This window comes from Musca vetustissima, unplaced genomic scaffold, assembly GCF_032173495.1.
Source record: "Musca vetustissima isolate MV318-11 ecotype Yass unplaced genomic scaffold, APGP_CSIRO_Mvet_v1 utg34935, whole genome shotgun sequence".
In the NCBI taxonomy this organism is placed as follows: Eukaryota; Metazoa; Arthropoda; class Insecta; order Diptera; family Muscidae; genus Musca; species Musca vetustissima.
Genome location: NW_026875175.1, coordinates 4,647 through 24,475, shown reverse-complemented (window position 1 = coordinate 24,475; position 19,829 = coordinate 4,647). Strand labels below are relative to the sequence as shown.

General features: G+C 35.2%; 3 protein-coding genes across 3 annotated transcripts; all 3 read left to right on the top strand.

Moving 5' to 3' along the window:
- The first annotated feature begins 1,093 nt into the window (after window positions 1-1,093).
- LOC133337673 (uncharacterized) lies at window positions 1,094-3,254 on the top strand. The gene is made up of 5 exons (XM_061545879.1): window positions 1,094-1,123; window positions 1,328-1,535; window positions 1,610-1,796; window positions 1,867-1,983; window positions 2,291-3,254. The coding sequence occupies exons 1-5, from the start codon at window positions 1,094-1,096 to the stop codon at window positions 3,252-3,254; spliced, it is 1,506 nt and encodes a 501-aa protein (XP_061401863.1).
- A 2,932-nt stretch (window positions 3,255-6,186) lies between these two features.
- LOC133337672 (uncharacterized) lies at window positions 6,187-9,261 on the top strand. Its single transcript, XM_061545878.1, has 5 exons — window positions 6,187-6,330; window positions 6,393-6,600; window positions 6,669-6,855; window positions 6,915-7,031; window positions 8,295-9,261. The coding sequence occupies exons 1-5, from the start codon at window positions 6,187-6,189 to the stop codon at window positions 9,259-9,261; spliced, it is 1,623 nt and encodes a 540-aa protein (XP_061401862.1).
- Window positions 9,262-12,461: 3,200 nt separating this feature from the next.
- On the top strand, window positions 12,462-14,495 carry LOC133337671 (uncharacterized). Its single transcript, XM_061545877.1, has 5 exons — window positions 12,462-12,605; window positions 12,686-12,893; window positions 12,961-13,147; window positions 13,209-13,328; window positions 13,544-14,495. The coding sequence occupies exons 1-5, from the start codon at window positions 12,462-12,464 to the stop codon at window positions 14,493-14,495; spliced, it is 1,611 nt and encodes a 536-aa protein (XP_061401861.1).
- Window positions 14,496-19,829: the final 5,334 nt, after the last annotated feature.

Sequence of the window (19,829 nt, the reverse complement as noted above, 5' to 3'; positions counted from 1 at the left end):
AAATCTGAACCGATTTTCACCAAACTCAGCACACATCATTCTCCACTTTATACAGAACGCTCTGCCAAATTTCGTGCAAATCGAAAGATATATAGGGACTTCGGTGCACCATTTACACTAAATCGGACGAAAATACATATGGGAGCTATATCTAAATCTGAACCGATTTTCATGAAACTCAGCACACATCATTCTAGGCCTAATTCATTACGCTGTGTCAAATTTCGTGCAAATCGAAAGATATATAGGGACTTCGGTGCACCATTTACATGAAATCGGACGAAAATATATATGGGAGCTATATCTAAATCTGAACCGACTTTTCCCAATTTCAATAGGGTTCGTCCTTGGGCCAAATAAGTGACATATGCCAAAGTTCATCCAAATCGGATCATAAATGCGACCTGTACTTTGTTCCCAAAAATACATGGACAGACAGACGGACGGATGAACATGCGTAAATCGACTCAGATAGATTCTATGCATATTCCCAAAAGGAACCATGGGTCTATCTAGATTCCTTTTGCCTGTTACAAACATATGCACAAAGACATTGTCACACATTTATCAAGAAGAATTTCTTTAAATATCTTCATAGACATGGATTAGTTTGCGAAAAATTAAAAAAAAAATCTTCAAAAAAGGGTCAATACAAGGCGTGGAGTTTTAGGGAATATTTTTTAATGAGATGTCATAGATTTTTTTTGAAAAATATACATATATATGTATATATATATATATTAATTTGAATGTAAAGTCATTCAACAGTGACTTTGCATATGGCGATATTGATTAATGTTTGTAACTATTGTTAAAAAATATAATTTAAGAACAAAACAAAAAAAATAGATAAGTTCGGAAATTTTGATTAGATATTGGCCAAAAAGTTTTCTTTTAAAATCTCTTCATAGGCATTGATTAGTTGGCATTTATCCTTCATAGAGTTAATATTAGATCTCGGAAAAAAAATAAAAAAAATATGGATAGTCTTGTTTCCGTATACGATGAACAAAATAAAATATGGAAGGGCCCCGCAGTAGCTCAACTCTACAATCTGGAAAAAAATTCAATTGGAAAAATTATTTTTCGACAAATGAGATTGAATCCAAAAAATGTGTTGCTGGTAAGGAGGAAAAGCGATACATAATTGTATAATAAAAAGAGAGAAATTGACCGTGATCCTTGATCGGCTACAACGGAGCCCAAAAATTCATTAAGGCTAAATTATGGCCAGAATCAAATTTTGTGGAAAACCACACCACACCGACCACACAAATCTGCGGCTTCAGAAATTGATTAACATTATATTATTGTCACTTCCTTGTAGATCGACGATTTCGATGGTACCATTACGACAAGTGGTGAACTTCTAACCTGGGGCAAACGAATTGCTTTGCATTTTAAAAATTTACAACTACGTCATGATGATGTTGTGGGTATATCGGCACGCAACACCACCCATTTGACATCGGTTGCATTGGGGTGTCTCTTCAATTGTACTCCCTTTCATGCGATAAATCCGAATTTTCAAGAAGGTAAGTATCCAAAAAAAAACAAATATTATCCAAAATAATTGAAGTCCTTACCAACACCCTTTGATACTTTCCAGATGCCCTTAGCCACTGCTTTGGCATAACAAAGCCTCAAATAATTTTCTGTGATGGGCGTGATTATGAAAAAATTAAAATGGTTACCAAATCATTTGGGCCCACAATTTACACCGTATCGGAACACATTGATGGTGTACCATCGGTACTGGATCTATTGCAGCCATCGAAATTGGAACATTTTTATCAGTAGGAGGCATTTAAAGGAGACATGTTTGAAACATTTTAAATTATTAATTTTGTTTTAATTTTGTTGCAGACCCGCAGAACCAACATTGGGTGGTGATCAAACCGTTGCCATTCTATGCTCTTCGGGAACAACAGGATTACCAAAAGCTGTTACTATGTCAGCATATAAATTATCATTTGAAAATCTGTAAGTCGAATGTCCAGTGGCTTGTGAAACATATTTTTTTTCAAGAAATCCACGTCCTCTAGTAGGCCTTGAAATTTTATTTAAGAGATCCATGTACTCTGGTAGACCCTGATTTTTTTAAGAAATCTACGTCCTCTAGTAGACCTTGAAAATTTATAAAAGTCAATGAAAAAAATATTTTTTTAAATCATTGTCCTTGTAGTAGAACCATATTTTGTATAGTCCTTGAAAAAATATTCCCTATAAATCCTAATTAATTTTCAATTCCTTCTCCCTCTCTCTCTCTCCCTCTCCCTATCTCTTACAGCTTTACAAACAACGATACGGTCTTTTACACCTCCAGCGGTTTGGATTGGGCAACAGGTCTGCTGAGTCTTCTGCAAAACTGTTATAACGGTTTTACCCGAATTATAAATCGTAAACCATTCCAAGCTGACGAATTTGTCGATATGATGGTGAAATATAAAATATCCTCGGCAATATTGGCTCCAGTCCATTTAGTCGAACTTCTTGATTGTCCAACATTTACCACCGAAAATATGTCCGCCTTACGGTCGGTAACATGTGGTGGCGGTTTTGTCTCCAAACAGGTGATTGAAAAGATCCTTAAGGTAATGCCACAATTGTTGATAATCATTGGCTATGGATTTACCGAAGTTGTCGGAGTATCGCTTAATATTGGTGTTCAACGTGAAAATTCGGTGGGTAAACTCCTACCCAATGTCCAGATGCGTATTGTGGATGAAGAGGGTCGCAATTTGGGTCCCAATGAAACGGGTGAAATTCTAGTACATGTTCCATACTCGTGGTCAGGTTATTATGGCAATCCCATGGAGACACAACGTATGCAGGATTCTCAGGGATGGTACCACAGCGGCGATTTGGGTTATATCGATGATGATGGTTACCTCTATATTGTTGATCGCAAAAAGGATATTTTGAAATATAATGGTCTGCATTATTGGCCGGGGGAGATTGAGAATGCCATTCGAGAACTACCTGATGTTGTGGATTGTTGTGTGGTGGGCGTATTCGATGAGCGTTATGGTGATGTGGCGGGTGCCTTGGTATTGAAGAAAAGTGAGAGTAAATTGGCAGCAAAAGAAATTGTCGAACATGTTCGGAATCGTTTGGTGGAACCACACAAACAGCTGCATAATGGTGTTTATTTTGTCGATAAGTTGCCTCAGAACAATAATGGTAAAATTTTGAAACGTGAAGCAAGGGAGGTGCTTAAAGCACTGATTAGTAAAACGGCATTGGATCGTTGAATTTTTTTAACAACATTTATTATTTCTATATAATAATTTTTAATAAAATAGTTTTTTAATAATAAAAAAGAAAAAATTATTTTAGTCCTAGAAAATTATTTAAAAAAACCACTCTTATTGGTCCTTGAAAAAAATATATTATTTAAAAATCTATGTCTATTTACAGTCCTTAATAAATTGAAAACACCTGTAGACCTGTTTAAGTTAAAAAACCATGAAATCACTGCTGAATGACATGGCAATTAAAAGGCCCTGTGAGGTCACAAAATTGTTGATAAGGCCTAGCCCCTTATGGTGATCTTGATAATTGTTAAAATAGTTTTAAAAAATATATTATTATTGAAAACTGGAGATACGTGTAGAACTTTGATTAGATATTGCCAGACATTTTCCAGGAATTTTTCTTTCGAAATCTCTTCAAAGGCATGCTTTAGTTTTCCATAATCTCTCAAACAAAAAAAAATGAATAGTCTTGTTTCCATTTACAATGAACAAAATGAAATATGAAAGGGGCCCACAGTAGCTCAACTCTACAATCTGAAAGAAAAATCGATTGGAAAAATTCTCTTCAGACAAATGAGATTAAATCCCAAGAATGTGTTGCTGCTAGGGATAAAAAAGGATAATAGGAAGGTATATATACTTTTTTAACGTGGAGATACGGTCTAAGTCTAAATTTTGCGAAAAAATAATAATTATTAAATTTTTATAAGTAAATTGAGATGACATTGTATTTTTAAAAATAAGAATAATTTTAGAAATCATCGATTTTTATAATCCCTAAAATATATATTTTGTAATCCACACCCCAATGATGGTGTTTGAAAAAATGGGATTTTTAAATCAACGCCTAAAATTCTGCTAGAAAAAATTAATTCACATTTTTTTTTGCAGATTGACGATTTCGATGGTACCATTACGACAAGTGGTGAACTTCTCACCTGGGGTAAACGCATAGCTCTGCAATTTCAAAAATTATATTTTAAACCAGTAAGGAAAGTAGTAAATTCGGACTGGGCCGACTATATGATACCCTTCACCACTTTGGGTATATTCTATATATGTATCCTAACAGACGACGCGTTTTTGTTATATATTTATATCTGAACCGATTTCAGGGAAACTTGCCAGACACAAATTTATATTACATCAATACTTTGTGTCAATCGGCATAGCTATGGATCTTTTCACAAAGCTTATCAACATCATTTTAGACTTAATTCAGTACCCTATACCAAAATTCGTGCAAATCGAAAGATATATAGGGTCTTTGGTGCACCAATTACCATAAAGCGGATGAAAATAAATATGGGAGCTATATCTAAATCTGAACAGATTTTCACGAAACTTGGCAGACATCATTCTCGATTTTATTCATTACTCTGTGCCAAATTTCGTGCAAATCAAAAGATTTCCAGGGACTTTAGTGGACTATTTACCTAAAATCGGGCGAAATTATATATGGGAGCTATATCTAAATCTGAACCGATTTTCACGAAACTTTGCATCATTATTCTAGTCTTAATTTAGTACGCTGTGCCCAATTTCGTGCAAATCGAAAGATATATAGGGACTTTGGTACACAATTTAATTTACCTTAAATCGGACGAGGAGCTATATCTAAATCTGAACCGATTTTCACGAAACTTTGCACACATCATTGTAGACTTAATTTAGTACACTGTTTTCCAAATTTCGTGCAAATCGAAAGATATATAGGGGCGTTGGTACACAATTTACCTAAAATCGGACGAATATATATATGGGAGCTATATCTAAATCTGAACCGATTTTCACGAAACTTTGCACACATCATTGTAGACTTAATTTAGTACGCTGTGCCAAATTTTGTACAAATCGAAAGATATATAGGGACTTTGGTACACAATTTACCTTAAATCGGACGAAGATATATATGGGAGCTGTATCAAAATCTGAACCGATTTTCACGAAACTTTGCACACATCATTCTAGACTTAATTCCGTACGCTGTGCCCAATTTCGTACAAATCGAAAGATATATAGGGACTTTGGTGCACCATTTACCTTAAATCGGACGAAAATATATATGGGAGCTATATCTAAATCTGAACCGATTTTTCCCAATTTCAATAGGGTTCGTCCTTGGGCCAAACAAATGCGCTGTGCCAAATTTCATCCAATTCGGATCATAAATGCGACATGTACTTTGTTTACAATTTAACATGGACAGACGGACGGACATGCATAAATCGACTCAGAAAGTGATTCTATGTATATTCTCAAAAGGAACCATGGGTCTATCTCGATTATTTTTGCCTGTTACAAACATATGCACACAGTGGGGTGAAGGATATAAAAATCAACATCTTGTTGAAGTCCTTGAAAAAAGGATTTTTTTAATTCACGACTTATAGAAGTCATTGAAAAATTATTCTTTAAAAATCAACGCCCTGTATTGGCCCTTAAAAATGATTCGTTAAAAATCCAATTCTTATTGATCTTTGAAAAAAATTGTTCTTTAAAACCCAAGCCTTATTGGTCCGCCTTATTGATCTTTGAAAAAATTATTCTTTAAATCCAAAATTTTCCTTGTGTTGGTCCTTGAAAAAATTATTCTTCAACTATCCATGCCTTGAGAAAATATGCTTTTAACATCAATGACGTACCCTCTCATTTTTTCAAAATAATACGTGAAACGTGCTAGGTCATCTGAACTTGCTAGGCCCATACCATTATCATATTTCACCTACTTTTAAAATAAGTAATCAAATAATTACCATTTTTTGCACGTAAAATATTTTATACGAAATATTTCGATAAGTTCCGACCGATTAGATATTGTCGAATTCCTACAACACCCAAACCAAAACAAAGCATTCACAAAAATATTCTTTGCTGAAATCTTCCGATCAGTATTGAAGAAATCGTCAAAGAGAAATTACCAAAACAAATGGATAGTCTGCACACCATCTATGACAAGGAAACTAAAATATGGAGTGGTCCAGAAGTCCTGCCCATACATAATATCGAATGCCATTCGATTGGTAAAATTTTATTTAGTCAAATGCGTTTAAATCCCAGAAATGTGATACAGGTGAAAAAAATTGTAGCAATATTCTCCGACAAATTTTGTAAAGGGCGTACCTTCGATTTCAGATTGATGACTTCGATGGAACATCGGCCACAAGTGGAGAACTTTTGTCCTGGGGCATACGTATAGCACTGCATTTAAAAAGTCTAAATATGGGCCATCAGGATGTTGTTGGCATAGCAGCTCGAAATACCACACATTTGTCATCGGCGATTTTGGGATGTCTCTTCAATTGTAGTCCCTTTCATGCGGTAAATCCAAATTTTTCAGAAGGTGCGTATTTTAAAAATTTCCAAAAACTTTGAAAATATATATTTTTTTATTTTTCTTTATAATTTTAGATGCAATTAGCCACTGCTTTGGCATAACGAAGCCAAAAATAATTTTCTGTGATGGTGAGGATTATGAAAAAATTCTTAGATTAACGAGATCCTTTGAGCCCACAATTTATACGCTATGTGATCACATTGATGGGGTGCCATCAATAGTGGATCTATTGAAACCTTCGCAAATGGAAAGGTTTTATGAGTAGGTCGGATTATATACATTGTAAAAATGTCCCATTAAAAACATCGATTTCTTTGCAGACCCGAACCTCTAACTCTGGGAGCCAATCAAACTTTTGCCATCCTCAGCTCTTCTGGCACGACAGGATTACCCAAGGCTGTTAACATATCCGCACATAGGATTATGATTGAGCATCCGTAAGTTACATATAGATTATAAAAATAAAAATTGAAAGGACCATTAGGGGTAGAATTAAAAAAAATTAAAGAATAGTTTTTCAAGGCCTACAGGAAGGCGTGGACTTTTAAAGAATAGTTTTTCAAGGCCTACAAGAAAGCGTGGATTTTTAATAGGCCTACAGGAAGGCGTGGACTTTTAAAGAATAGTTTTTCAAGGCCTACAAGAAAGCGTGGATTTTTAATAGATTTTCAAGGCCTACAAGAAGGCGTGGATTGTTAAAGAATAGTTTTTCAAGGCCTACAAGGAGTCGTGGATTTTTAAAGAATAGTTTTTCAATGCCTACAAGAAGGCGTGGATTTTTAAAGAATAGTTTTTCAAGGCCTACAAGAAGGCGTAGACTTTTAAAGAATAGTTTTTCAAGGCCTACAAGAAGGCGTGGACTTTTAAAGTGTAGTTTTTCAAGGCCTACAAGAAGTCGTGGACTTTTAAATAATATTTTTTCAAGACCTACAAGAAGTCGTGGACTTTTAAAGAATATTTTTTCAAGGCCTACAAGAAGGCGTGGATTTTTAAAGAATAGTTTTTCAAGGCCTACAAGAAGGCGTGGATTTTTAAAGAATAGTTTTTCAAGGCCTACAAGAAGGCGTGGATTTTTAAAGAATAGTTTTTCAAGGCCTGCAAGAAGGCGTGGATTTTTAAAGAAGAAATTTTTCATGGACGGAAATAAAGGATATTTTTATGGATCATGGGAGGCGTGGATTTCTGAATCTCTCGGTTAAATTTCAAGTGTAGGGTATCATCCATGTTTTTTATTTCCTTATTAAGTTTGAGTTTGCACTTTGCTCAGTACGTGTGCAACATAAACTATTAACTATTATTACGCCAAAGGCCTGATAAGACTGTCTGGGGTGTGCCTGTCTCAAGTTTTTGCAGATATCTTATCGGGATATTTTTAGCCAATATATAGTAGAATTTTCCGCAAAATATTATTATATATTATTTCTAGAAGAGGGTGTGTCGATGGGTACACAACAGTTTTTAAAAAATATTTTTCAGAGGCCCAACAAAAGCGTAGATTTTTAAAAAACCCAGACAAGTCGTGGATATTTTAAAAACATTTTTCAAGAAACCATACGGGACGTGGATTTTTTTAAATATTTTTAAAAGGCCCATACAAGGCGTGGATATTTTTAAACATATTTTTAGAGGGTTTTTTTTAAATGATTTGTCTTCATCCTTTAGAAGTTATTTTATTAACTGCATCCTCTCCTTCTTTATAGATTCATCAACATCGACAATATAATCTACACCTCAAGAGGCATTGATTCGTTAAGCGGCCTGGCGGCATTTATACAAAACTGCTATACCGGTTGTACCCGGATAATATCCCGCAAGCCATTTCACACCACTGACTTTGTAAAAATGACAATGAAATATAAAATCCAATTGGCAATGCTGAACCCAGTCCAACTCACAAATCTTCTAGATTGTCCAATATTTTCCAGAGAAAACATGATCAGTTTGATTGCCCTGCAATCGGGTGGTGGTTATATCTCCAAACAAATATTCGAGAAACTTCAAGAAATTCTTCCCCAATGTTTAATTGGAGTGGGATATGAGATCACAGAAGTCGGTACAATTGCAATAAACATTGGAGAGAAAGCGTCAGCATCGGCCGGAAGACTTGCTCCCAACATTCAACTGTGTATTGTCAATGAAGAGGGAAGAAATTTGGGCCCAAATGAAACAGGTGAAATATTGATACGTCAACCCTACCCATGGTCAGGATATTATGGCAATACCTTGGGCATCGAACATGGCTTGGATGCTCTTGGTTGGTATCATACCGGTGATTTGGGTTATATGCACGAAGAGGAGGAGTGTCTCTATATTGTGGATCGTAAAGAGGACATGTTGAAATCTAATGGTTGTCAATATTTGCCAGGGGAAATAGAGAATGTCATTCGAGAATTACCCGATGTGGTGGATTGTTGTGTGGTGGGTATATTTGATGAGGGATATGGTGATGTTGCCGGGGCCTTGGTAGTTAAGAAAAGCTATAGTCAATTGTCGTCATATGAAATTTGCCAACATATTCGAAATCGTTTGATGGAACCTCATAAGCGGTTGTATAGTGGGGTATATTTTGTTCAACAACTGCCACACAATTGTAATGGAAAAATTTTGAAATGCGAGGCAAGGGAAATTATTATGTCATTTATGGATGAATCATCATTAGATCGTTAAGAATTTATATATGTATATGTAGATTAATTTAAGAATTAGGAATAATAAAAAATATATTTAAAAAAAATAATGAATTTTTTCAAAACAATGGATTTAAAACAAAATATTTTTTAAGGACCAACAAGAACTACTCCAAGTCCTGGATTTTTTAAAGATATTTTTCGAAGCCTATAGAAGTCGTGGAATTTTTTTAAAGAATTTTTTTTTTCAAAGCCTATGAAGGCGTGGAATTTTTAAAGAATATTTTTCAAAGCCTGCAGAAGACGTGAATTTTTTAAAGAATATTTTTCAAAACCTATAGAAGACGTAGATTTTTAATAGAATATTTTTTAGGGACCATTCGAAGCCGTCAATTTTTTATTGAATATTTTTTCAGGCCTATAGAAGGCCTGGATTTTTTAATGAATATTTTTTCAGGCCTATAGAAGGCCTTGATTTTTTAAAGAATATTTTTTCCAGGCCTATATACGGCCTGTGTACCGAACATTATCTTCTGATTTGATTTACAACTGTAAACAATTTTGCTACCGGGACACATGTTCTATAGTTATAACTATTCATATTCCGTAACACTGACCACATTAATGAATGAATGCCCCGCACGCGTCACCTATGATATCGGAATATTCTTATCTTAGCACCACTTCTGATAGAAAACATAACAAGCATTAGTTTCTTATTGATAAGAAATCAACAAAAAATTATAAAAAATGCAAGTGGCAATGTGTCGTAATTAAGAACAATTTACGTCACGTTCAAAACAAATAAACATTGAAGGAAAGGTGTGAAAAATGACGAACTAGCTTTACCCTACAGACAGAAAACTCGACAAAAAAAATATATTATATTCTAAGCTAGAAAAAATATTTTTAAACCAGTAAGGAAAGTAGTAAAGTCGGATTGGGGCGATTATATGATACTCTTCACCATTTCGGGTATATTCTACATAAGTCTCCTAGCAAACTCCGCCTTTTCTGGAACCTATGATAAATTACAGTTTGGGGTCGTTTGCATACAATGGGACAAATTTATGTAAATCGATTTTATTTACATACATTTAATCTCAATCAGATGAGCGTTGGTAGTATATACGGAAGCTGGGTCTATATCTGCACCAATTAAAAAAAAGCTATAACCTCATTCTAGTCTCAATTTAAAACAAATGTGAGCTATATATAAATCTGAACCGATTTCAAAAGAATTGTGTGAAAATCGAGTGAAAATATAAATGGGAGCTATATCTAAATCTGATTTTTACGAAGCTTAGCAGACATTATTCAAGACTCAATTCACTACGCTATGCCAAATTTCGCGCAAATCGAAAGATATATAGGGATTTTGGTGCACAATTTACCTTAAATCGGACGAAAATATATGTGGGAGCCATATATAAATCTGAACCGTTTTTCACGAAACTTAGCATACATAATTCTAGAGTTAATTCAGTAGGTTGTGCCAAATTTCGTGCAAATCGAAATATATATAGAGTCTTCGGTGCACCATTTACATTAAATCGGACGAAACTATATATTGGAGCTATATCTAAATCTGAACCGGTTTTCACGAAACTTAGCACACATCATTCTACACTCAATTCAGAACCCTATGCCAAATTTCGTGCAAATCGAACGATATATAGGAACTTTCGTGCACCATTTACATCAAATCGGACGAAAATATATATGGGAGCTATATCTAAATATGAACCGATTTTCACGAAACTTAGCACACTTTATTCTAGGCTTAATTCAGTACGCTTTTCCAAATTTCGTGCTAATCGAAAGATATTTAGGGACTTTAGTGCACCATTTACCTTAAATCGGACGAAAAAATATATGGGAGATATATCTAAATCTGAACCGATTTTCCCCAATTTCAATAGGGTTCGTCTTTGGGCCAAAGAAATGAGCTGTAACAAATTTCATTCAAATCGGATTATAAATGCGACCTGTACTTTGTTTACAATTTAACAATAACAGACGGACGGACATGCATAAATCGACTCTCAAAGTCTATCTCGCTTCCTTTTCCTTTTGATACCCTTCACGGTGTGGTGAAGGGTATAAAAATCCATGAATTGTGTGAGTCCTCGAAAAAATGCTTTAAAAAAATCCAAGCCTTGTGTGAGTCCTCGAAAAAATATTTAAAACCAGTGAGCGGAGCAGTATAGTCGGACGGGTCCGACCATATGATACCCTACACAACTACCACGAAAAAACAAACTTTCTGCGGTCCTATTTTGAGCATGGGCAATATTTCGGGATATTTCTGGAGCGACCAGAAAAACCGACAAAAATTAAGTATTTAGTCCATTTCATCCCCTAAATATTAACCGATCTATACCAAAAACAATAGGGGTCTTCATTGACCAGAACCCGTCCTACATGCAAAATTTCGTGAAGATTGGTCCATAACTGTGGCCTGTATCGTGTTTACAAATTATAATGGACAGACGGACGGACATGTCTATATCGACTCAGCTAGTCGAGATATGACGATCGGTATACTTAAAGGTGGGTCTAGGTCCATTATTTCGCGGCGTTACAAACTCTTGGGGCTGCACAAAAATTAAGTATTTAGTCCATTTCATCCCCTAAATATTAACCGATCTATACCAAAAACAATAGGGGTCTTCATTGACCAGAACCCGTCCTACATGCAAAATTTCGTGAAGATTGGTCCATAACTGTGGCCTGTATCGTGTTTACAAATTATAATGGACAGACGGACGGACATGTCTATATCGACTCAGCTAGTCGAGATATGACGATCGGTATACTTAAAGGTGGGTCTAGGTCCATTATTTCGCGGCGTTACAAACTCTTGGGGCTGCACAAAGCTATAATACCCTGACAACATAGTTGTGTAGTGTATAAAAATACACACTTTGAAATAATTTACATTATCATACTAATAATCACATTTTGTGTGTACCTAGTTTATTGTACATGGATACACTTAACAGTTAAACGCGCTGCATACAACTGACAATGAAAATATAGTCAGATTTTCAATATAACACTAACTTTGTACGGGGGTTATCAATAATTGAAGACTGCCCACCCTGATAAGATATAATTTGAAATGATTTCGAAAAAGAAATTAGTTACTTGTAACGGAACAACATAATGTATTGGGAATTAGTCTCAAGTAAAGTGGACAAAAGCTAACATCGAATTAAGAAATATTTTCAATTTGTAATGGATATTGTGGCTGCCGATTACGATAAGCATACAAAAATATGGAGTGGTCCAAAAATAGCACCACTCCACAATATCGAACATCATTCGGTGGGAAGGATTTTGTTTGGACAATTGCGAACACATCCGAAGAATATTTTATTGGTAAGTTTAATGAGATAGTAGGTCGGTCCAGAATTCATTTCAAGAATTGTATTTTTCCTTTTTGAAAATTTGCCTTACAGATAGATGACGATGTCAATAGAAGTGTAACCAATCAGGAAGCCCTCACATGGGGTATTCGCATTGCTCTCTTCTTAAAGAGTCGACGCATGCGTCATGATGATGTGGTGGGTATTGTAGCTCGTAACACAACCTATCTGACATCTGTTGCCTTGGGATGTTTCTTTAATTGTACACCATTTCATGGAGTAAATGCCAGCTATCAAGAAGGTTTGAAAGATAAATTTTGAAAATATTCATTTATGATATCGAACTCATCCTTCGGGGATATTTATAGCTACTCTCAGTCACTGTTTTGGTATTACTAAACCCGCAATCATTTTCTGTGATGGTCAGGATTATGAAAAGGTTAAAAATGCTACCGAATCCTTTAAACCCGATATTTTTACCATAAGTGAACATATTGAGGGTGTGGCATCTATACTGGAGCTACTTGAAACCAATCCAAAGGAATATTTTTATCAGTGAGTGAAAAATATGCGATTTTCTTATTTAAAAAGAATAATTTTTCTGATTCTTCTTTAGGCCAGAAAAACTAACATTGGGCGCTGATCAAACCGTCTGCATCATGTGTTCGTCGGGAACCACGGGATTGCCAAAGGCTGTTACAATATCGGCACATAAATTAATGTTTGAGCACCCGTAAGTTAATAAAAGTTAGTCTTTGAAATTTGTTAATAATAAATTTCAGTACAATGGATTGACCTTGAAATATATTTTTTAAAACTCCACCCCATTTGGTGGATCTTGAAAAAATATTTAAAAAAAAATCACGCTATGTGGGCCCTTCTATTTAAAAAAAATCGCCCTATGTGTCTTTCAAATAAATATTTTTTCATAATCTTTTTTTCTACTTTCAGTCTCCTAACCAGTGAGGATGTTATTTACACCCCCTCCGCCTTGGATTGGATGAGTGGTCTAATGATTACATTGATGAACATTTATATGTGCTGTACACGAGTTATAACCAGTAAACCATTCGACCCGGAGCATTTTATTGGCTTGGTGAAAAAATATAAAATAACCAATACCACCATATCCCCCGTACAGGTTGTGGCCCTAAGAGAATCTACCCAATTCATAGCGGAAAATGTATCATCTATCAAAATTTTAAATTGTGGTGGTGGTTATATTTCCAAACAAACCTTGGCCTACGTACAAAATATCCTACCTAAGGCAATGATCTGCTTCGGATATGGCCTCACGGAAGCTGGTGGTGTATCGGGTTACTTCGGTTTAGAACGTGGTAATTCGGTGGGAAAACTGGTACCCAACATACGTCTACGTATTGTTAATGATAATGGTGAAAATCTTGGACCAAATGAGACTGGAGAAATTTGGGTCAATTATCCACATCATTGGGCCGGATATTATGGCAATCCCATTGAGACACGACGTATCTATGATTCCATGGGTTGGTTCCATACCGGCGATTTAGGTTATATGGACAAAGATGGTTTCCTTTATGTCAAGGATCGTAAAAAGGATATTCTGAAATATCAAGGATTACATTTTTGGCCGGGTGAAATTGAAAATGTTATACGGGAGTTGCCAGATGTGGTGGATTGTTGTGTTGTCGGTGTGTACGATGAACGTCTGGGTGAGGTACCCGGAGCCCTGGTGGTAAGAAGAAATGGTTCTAATATTAAGGCGGAAGAAATTGTCGATTATGTCAAGGAGCGATTGATGGAGCCACAAAAACAATTACACAATGGTGTGTATTTTGTCGAATTGCTGCCTCACAATAGTAATGGTAAAATTTTAAAACGTGAGGCGAGAGATTTGTTCGAAATGTTAATGAATGGGAAATAGACCCTGGAGAATGTAAAAATTAAATAAAACAAACATAAAAAAGAAAAAAAATAAATATTCCTATTTATATTTTTTCGAGGGATACAGGACAACCAACAGGAGTGGATTTTATAAAAATATTTTTTCAAGGTCCATCAATAGACGTGGATTTTTAAAAAATATATTTTCAAGGTCCATCAAATATAATTGCAGTTTTGTTAACTTATCCATTTTACCATACCATACCTTTAGTGTTATGCACTTTGTAAACATATTCGCACTAACGACACATACATACATATGTCTACGAAATGGAACTTTTAGTTCTGGCTTGTCATTGTGTCAATTTTCATTACCAGTTTGAAAATTTATGAATTCGACGACCAGTAAATTTTGCTGTGCCAATAACCGCATAAAATGGTATCGAATGGTCTGCTTGTATCTGCTGCCACAACAATTCGAACATCAAATCAATTTTGCAATTTTGTATACCAACTAAAAATATTCAAATCACAAATTCAAACATATGTACATGGTTTGCAAATAATATCAGTGTAGATAATAAATTTCAATAATGCTAATATTTTTGGGAAATTACAAAAATGCCTCCTTCCTCTTTCTAAAATTTGCCCCTATCAAGTTTTAAGAATTTATCCATTGAGCACTCTGTTACATATTTCCGCAAACATTTCGCATAATATTGGCAATGACATTTTAATTGTTTCTACATACATGCACATATATGTATATTGGATCGCATATGTATTCAATATCATTTCAAAACGAATGCTCATCGCATTCATGCGGTGGCAACCACTTGCTGGTCAGTTTGGGAATAATATACAGACTGAAAATAATTGGCTTTGGTTCTGGGAACTACAAACTAAATAGACTGTGTATTATAGATGCTTCGGTTGGAAAATGCGGCTAATTCTTTAAAAATATTATAAATGCGGTTATAATGTTGTATGTGGGGCTATAGGAATTCTATCACGAGTTCAACAAACAGTCAAAATCGACATAAAATGTTATGCTGATCAACAATATATAAACGTTATGGGATATCCGACTAACATTTCAAGGTGTGGCAAATGGAATGAAAACTGTAATATACACTTTACCTCATGGTGAAGAGCCTTCGATCTATATAGGCGAGATGAAGGGCCGCCAGTGAGCCTATCTATAGGCGAGATGAAGGACCGCCAGTGAGCCTATCTATAGGCGAGATGAAGGGCCGCCAGAGAGTCTATCTGTAGGCGAGCTGAAGGACCGCCAGAGAGTCTATCTATAGGAGAGCTGAAGGACCGCCAGTGAGTCAATCAATAGATGAGCTGGATGACCACCAGTGAGCCTATCTATATGCGAGATGAAGGGCCGCCAGTGAGCCTATCTATAGGCGAGCTGAAGGTCTATCTAAAGGCAAATGAGTCCATCCATAGGTGAGCTGAAGTGTCGCTAGTAAATCTATCTATAGCCGAACTGAAGGACCGCCAGTGAGTCCAACTATAAGCGAGCTGAAGGAAAGTCAATGAGTCTATCTACAGGCGAGCTGAGTGACCGTTAACGGGTCCTAGCCTATAAAATACCTAATGGAACGTAAGTATACCAATTTGTAAACAACCTGCAGAGTCAACAGTGAGTATATCTATAGGAGAGCTGAAGCGCCGACAGTGAGCCTATATACATTTAAAATTAATAGTACGTTTACATTAGACCGGATTTCGTTAATGCAGGGGTTTCAATTGTCAATTCCATTGTATACATGTCAAATAAATCCTCATAAAAAGTTCTAATGTAAATGCCGTTTATTTCCATCAGTGAGTCAATCTTCGCTTATATTTTTCGAATATACACACCTCGACATTTAATAGGATCCACATGTAAAATGTAAATATTCTATTTCTGTCGTAGCGCCCGAAAAAAATTTATATTTAACGGAATTATTTTAAAAATAAAATCAAATATTTTTTTCTCTGACTTACCTTGTTTTGCCATAAATTTTATTACCACGACAATGGTGTGTTGAATCGCAAGTACCCCACAGAATCAGCTGTTTCCAAATGTGGTAAATTCCATAGTAAACTGACATTGTTGTGTAAAACTGAGAACAAGTAGTAAATTTACTCCGTAAACAACAGCAAATATTTTAAAAAAATCTTTGAAAAAATAAATACCTGCTCCTGCAAAGTCCACACGATGAAAGAAGAATATTTAGAAATTGAAGAATATGAAAGTTATCCAAATCTCCTGCAATCGCAATGTGAAGAGTCTGCACAATTTGATGAAGCAGCCGGGGCAACCCAACCGGAGGAGTCTACCGCCAATGCCAATGAAATAGACGCCTGCAATGAATATTTCCCATTGCATCCACCGGACTATGATGGCCATGCGGACGATGTAATGTTGCGGAAGTTGTTGAAAAAATTCCAAATGATGTTTTTGTATCCATTTTTCAAAGGTAAGTGAAAATGAAATTTTGATTTGTTTGAAAACGAAACTAGATATAATTGTGTGTATATGTGTATTCAACAGCTGTTGAGTTGAAACAAAAACAGCTGTGTTTGGTAAAGTGTGGTAGATTAACTTCGATGCTTGGCGCCATCTATGTTTCAAATAGTACCCCACAAGTACACCACACTATAGTTTGTGGATGGAAACGGACTTGAATCTTTGCTTTTGTAATATAAAGTATAGATGGCGCCCTATTAAAAATGATAATTTAAAATATTTTTTTCAGTCGACTTCAACACCATCTATATAGGAAAATTGAAATTTTTCTGGAAAATGCATTACAATTGTGAATAACAATCAATAGATGGCGGCACTGTTAACTGTTATACTGTTATAAAACTGTTATACTATTAATTTTCATCAAATTTTTTTCCAAAATTAATGATTTTTGATTATTTTTTTGATTTTGTTGATTGATTTCCGCGAAAATTGGATGGAAAAACAAAAAAACAATGTTTTTTGTTCACGGATAAATAATATTAAACGTTTTAATCTCTTTATAGCAAAATAAAAATATATATTTTATGTGCGGATCTCTGATTTTATTTACATTTTAAACAAACATTTTCGGGTATTAGCGTTTTTATTCTTAACATGCCCCTGGATATTTCTTCATAAACTATTTTGTCAAAATGCATAAAGACTCGACAAACAGACAAAAATATTAGGTCATCCCATAAGTTTCTCCCCCTTTCATACCAATTTGCATACGGTACAAATGCCTATGTACCGTTGTATTGGGAATGGTAGTGCCATCCACTATCTATGACGGATTTGTTTAAATTAAATTTAAATTTCATTATAAAGACAAAATAAAAATTATTCAATAACAGTTTTCAACAAAAAATGTTTATAAATATTGTTAATAAACAACATCTCACAATTTATCTAACTTATCTTCATCGATTCAGTTGTATCGGGTTGTAAATCGGTTTGTTCCAGGTCCAATGTGGTCCTTGAAAATATAATTTTAAAAAATCTACACCTTGTAGTTGTTCTTGAAAAAATAATCTTTAAAAATCCATGACTTATTTATGTCATTAAAAAATCATCTTCTGTCTTTGATTATGTCCTTGAGAAAAATAAAGAAAAGTAAATAATCCATCCATCCTTGTATAGGCCTTTGAAAAATGATTTAAAAGAAATCCTGTGTTGTTGTTGTAGCAACAGAATACATGATGTGTGTCATTCATTGACTGGTTCTGCTTCCTCTACCTTCAAATTCAGGAAAGTTGCAACTTGAACGGGTTGCGTCCAAAGAGAATTCGGCGATAGATGAGTCGGCTTAGCTGGGCAGTTGAAGAGCTGCAACGTGTCGTGTGGAGCCATAGGTCTGAATTTTTAAAATGTTTTTCTTAGAACCATCATCCTAAATAAGTATCAGATTTCCAATGGGGTTTCTTGATAACTATAAGACCTGTTACAAGTAATCTTAATATTTGAGAGATCTCCTATAGGTCTCCTCAGGTCTTTGATTGCATTCTCATAGGTTCCGAACTTCCGAACCAAGGCGATTATACAATGATGGCATTACCATATCGATGAAGTCCTTTAATAATTCCATAGTCTTTGTCCTTTCAGCTTACGATATTACATATCGTAGTTTACGTTACCTTTCGGTGGATGACATCAATACCGTGATACGTAGTGTTGGACATCGTGCGGAATTCCGTGAGAAGCTTTTTATATGGCGAAGAAAAAGGGTGAGTCTAATTAATGTATAAATTTGAAAGGACAGCATTTTTTATAACCCTCACAATGTGTCTTTCTATAAACACTGGGCCGCCATTGTGTCTGTCTATAGGCGAGCTAATGGACCATCAGTGAGTCTATCTATAGACGAATTGATGGCCCATCAGTGAGTCTATCTATAGACGAATTGATGGCCCATCAGTGAGTCTATCTATAGACGAATTGATGGCCCATCAGTGAGTCTATCTATAGACGAATTGATGGCCCATCAGTGAGTCTATCTATAGACGAATTGATGGCCCATCAGTGAGTCTATCTATAGACGAATTGATGGCCCATCAGTGAGTCTATATATAGACGAATTGATGGCCCATCAGTGAGTCTATCTATAGACGAATTGATGGCCCATCAGTGAGTCTATCTATAGACGAATTGATGGCCCATCAGTGAGTCTATCTATAGACGAATTGATGGCCCATCAGTGAGTCTATCTATAGACGAATTGATGGCCCATCAGTGAGTCTATCTATAGACGAATTGATGGCCCATCAGTGAGTCTATCTATAGACGAATTGATGGCCCATCAGTGAGTCTATCTATAGACGAATTGATGGCCCATCAGTGAGTCTATCTATAGACGAATTGATGGCCCATCAGTGAGTCTATCTATAGACGAATTTTTTTTTTTTTTTAATATATTATTCTTTATTTATTTCTTTATACAGAGAGTTACAATTCATAGATCCCACGAAGCTATAGGCTTGTCTGTAGGATATTCTTAAATGTAATTATCTATATTACAAAGGCTGTTTAACAGTTCAAGTGTATTATTATTTAATTATTATATAAAATTATTATTGGGAATTTATTAAATGTTCTTTAAGCAATTTCTTTCTTTTAAATTTATTACTTAAGCTTAGAATAGATGCTGGTATTGAATTCATGAGCGATGGAAGGCCAACACTGAGCGTTCGTTTTCCGTATTCGTTTTTGAAGCATGGTATCTTGTATTTTCCTAATGCTCGGCTTCTTGTATTCTGGGCGTGGTTGATTCTATGTAGGATGCTTTTTTCGTCGTGAAACTCGTTAATTATGGTGGTCTTGTACAAATTTTCAATGTTTAATATGTGCAAAAGTTTCGGTAGATTTTCA

Coding starts and splice junctions, on each gene's coding strand:
- LOC133337671 (XM_061545877.1), top strand. CDS start 12,462: ATGGATATTGTGGCTGCCGATTACGATAAGCATACAAAAATATGGAGT. Junction 12,606..12,685: donor ATCCGAAGAATATTTTATTG/GTAAGTTTAATG, acceptor TTTGCCTTACAG/ATAGATGACGATGTCAATAG. Junction 13,329..13,543: donor TTAATGTTTGAGCACCCGTA/AGTTAATAAAAG, acceptor TTCTACTTTCAG/TCTCCTAACCAGTGAGGATG.
- LOC133337673 (XM_061545879.1), top strand. CDS start 1,094: ATGAGATTGAATCCAAAAAATGTGTTGCTG. Junction 1,124..1,327: donor ATCCAAAAAATGTGTTGCTG/GTAAGGAGGAAA, acceptor ACTTCCTTGTAG/ATCGACGATTTCGATGGTAC. Junction 1,536..1,609: donor AAATCCGAATTTTCAAGAAG/GTAAGTATCCAA, acceptor GATACTTTCCAG/ATGCCCTTAGCCACTGCTTT.
- LOC133337672 (XM_061545878.1), top strand. CDS start 6,187: ATGGATAGTCTGCACACCATCTATGACAAGGAAACTAAAATATGGAGT. Junction 6,331..6,392: donor ATCCCAGAAATGTGATACAG/GTGAAAAAAATT, acceptor CTTCGATTTCAG/ATTGATGACTTCGATGGAAC. Junction 6,601..6,668: donor AAATCCAAATTTTTCAGAAG/GTGCGTATTTTA, acceptor TTATAATTTTAG/ATGCAATTAGCCACTGCTTT.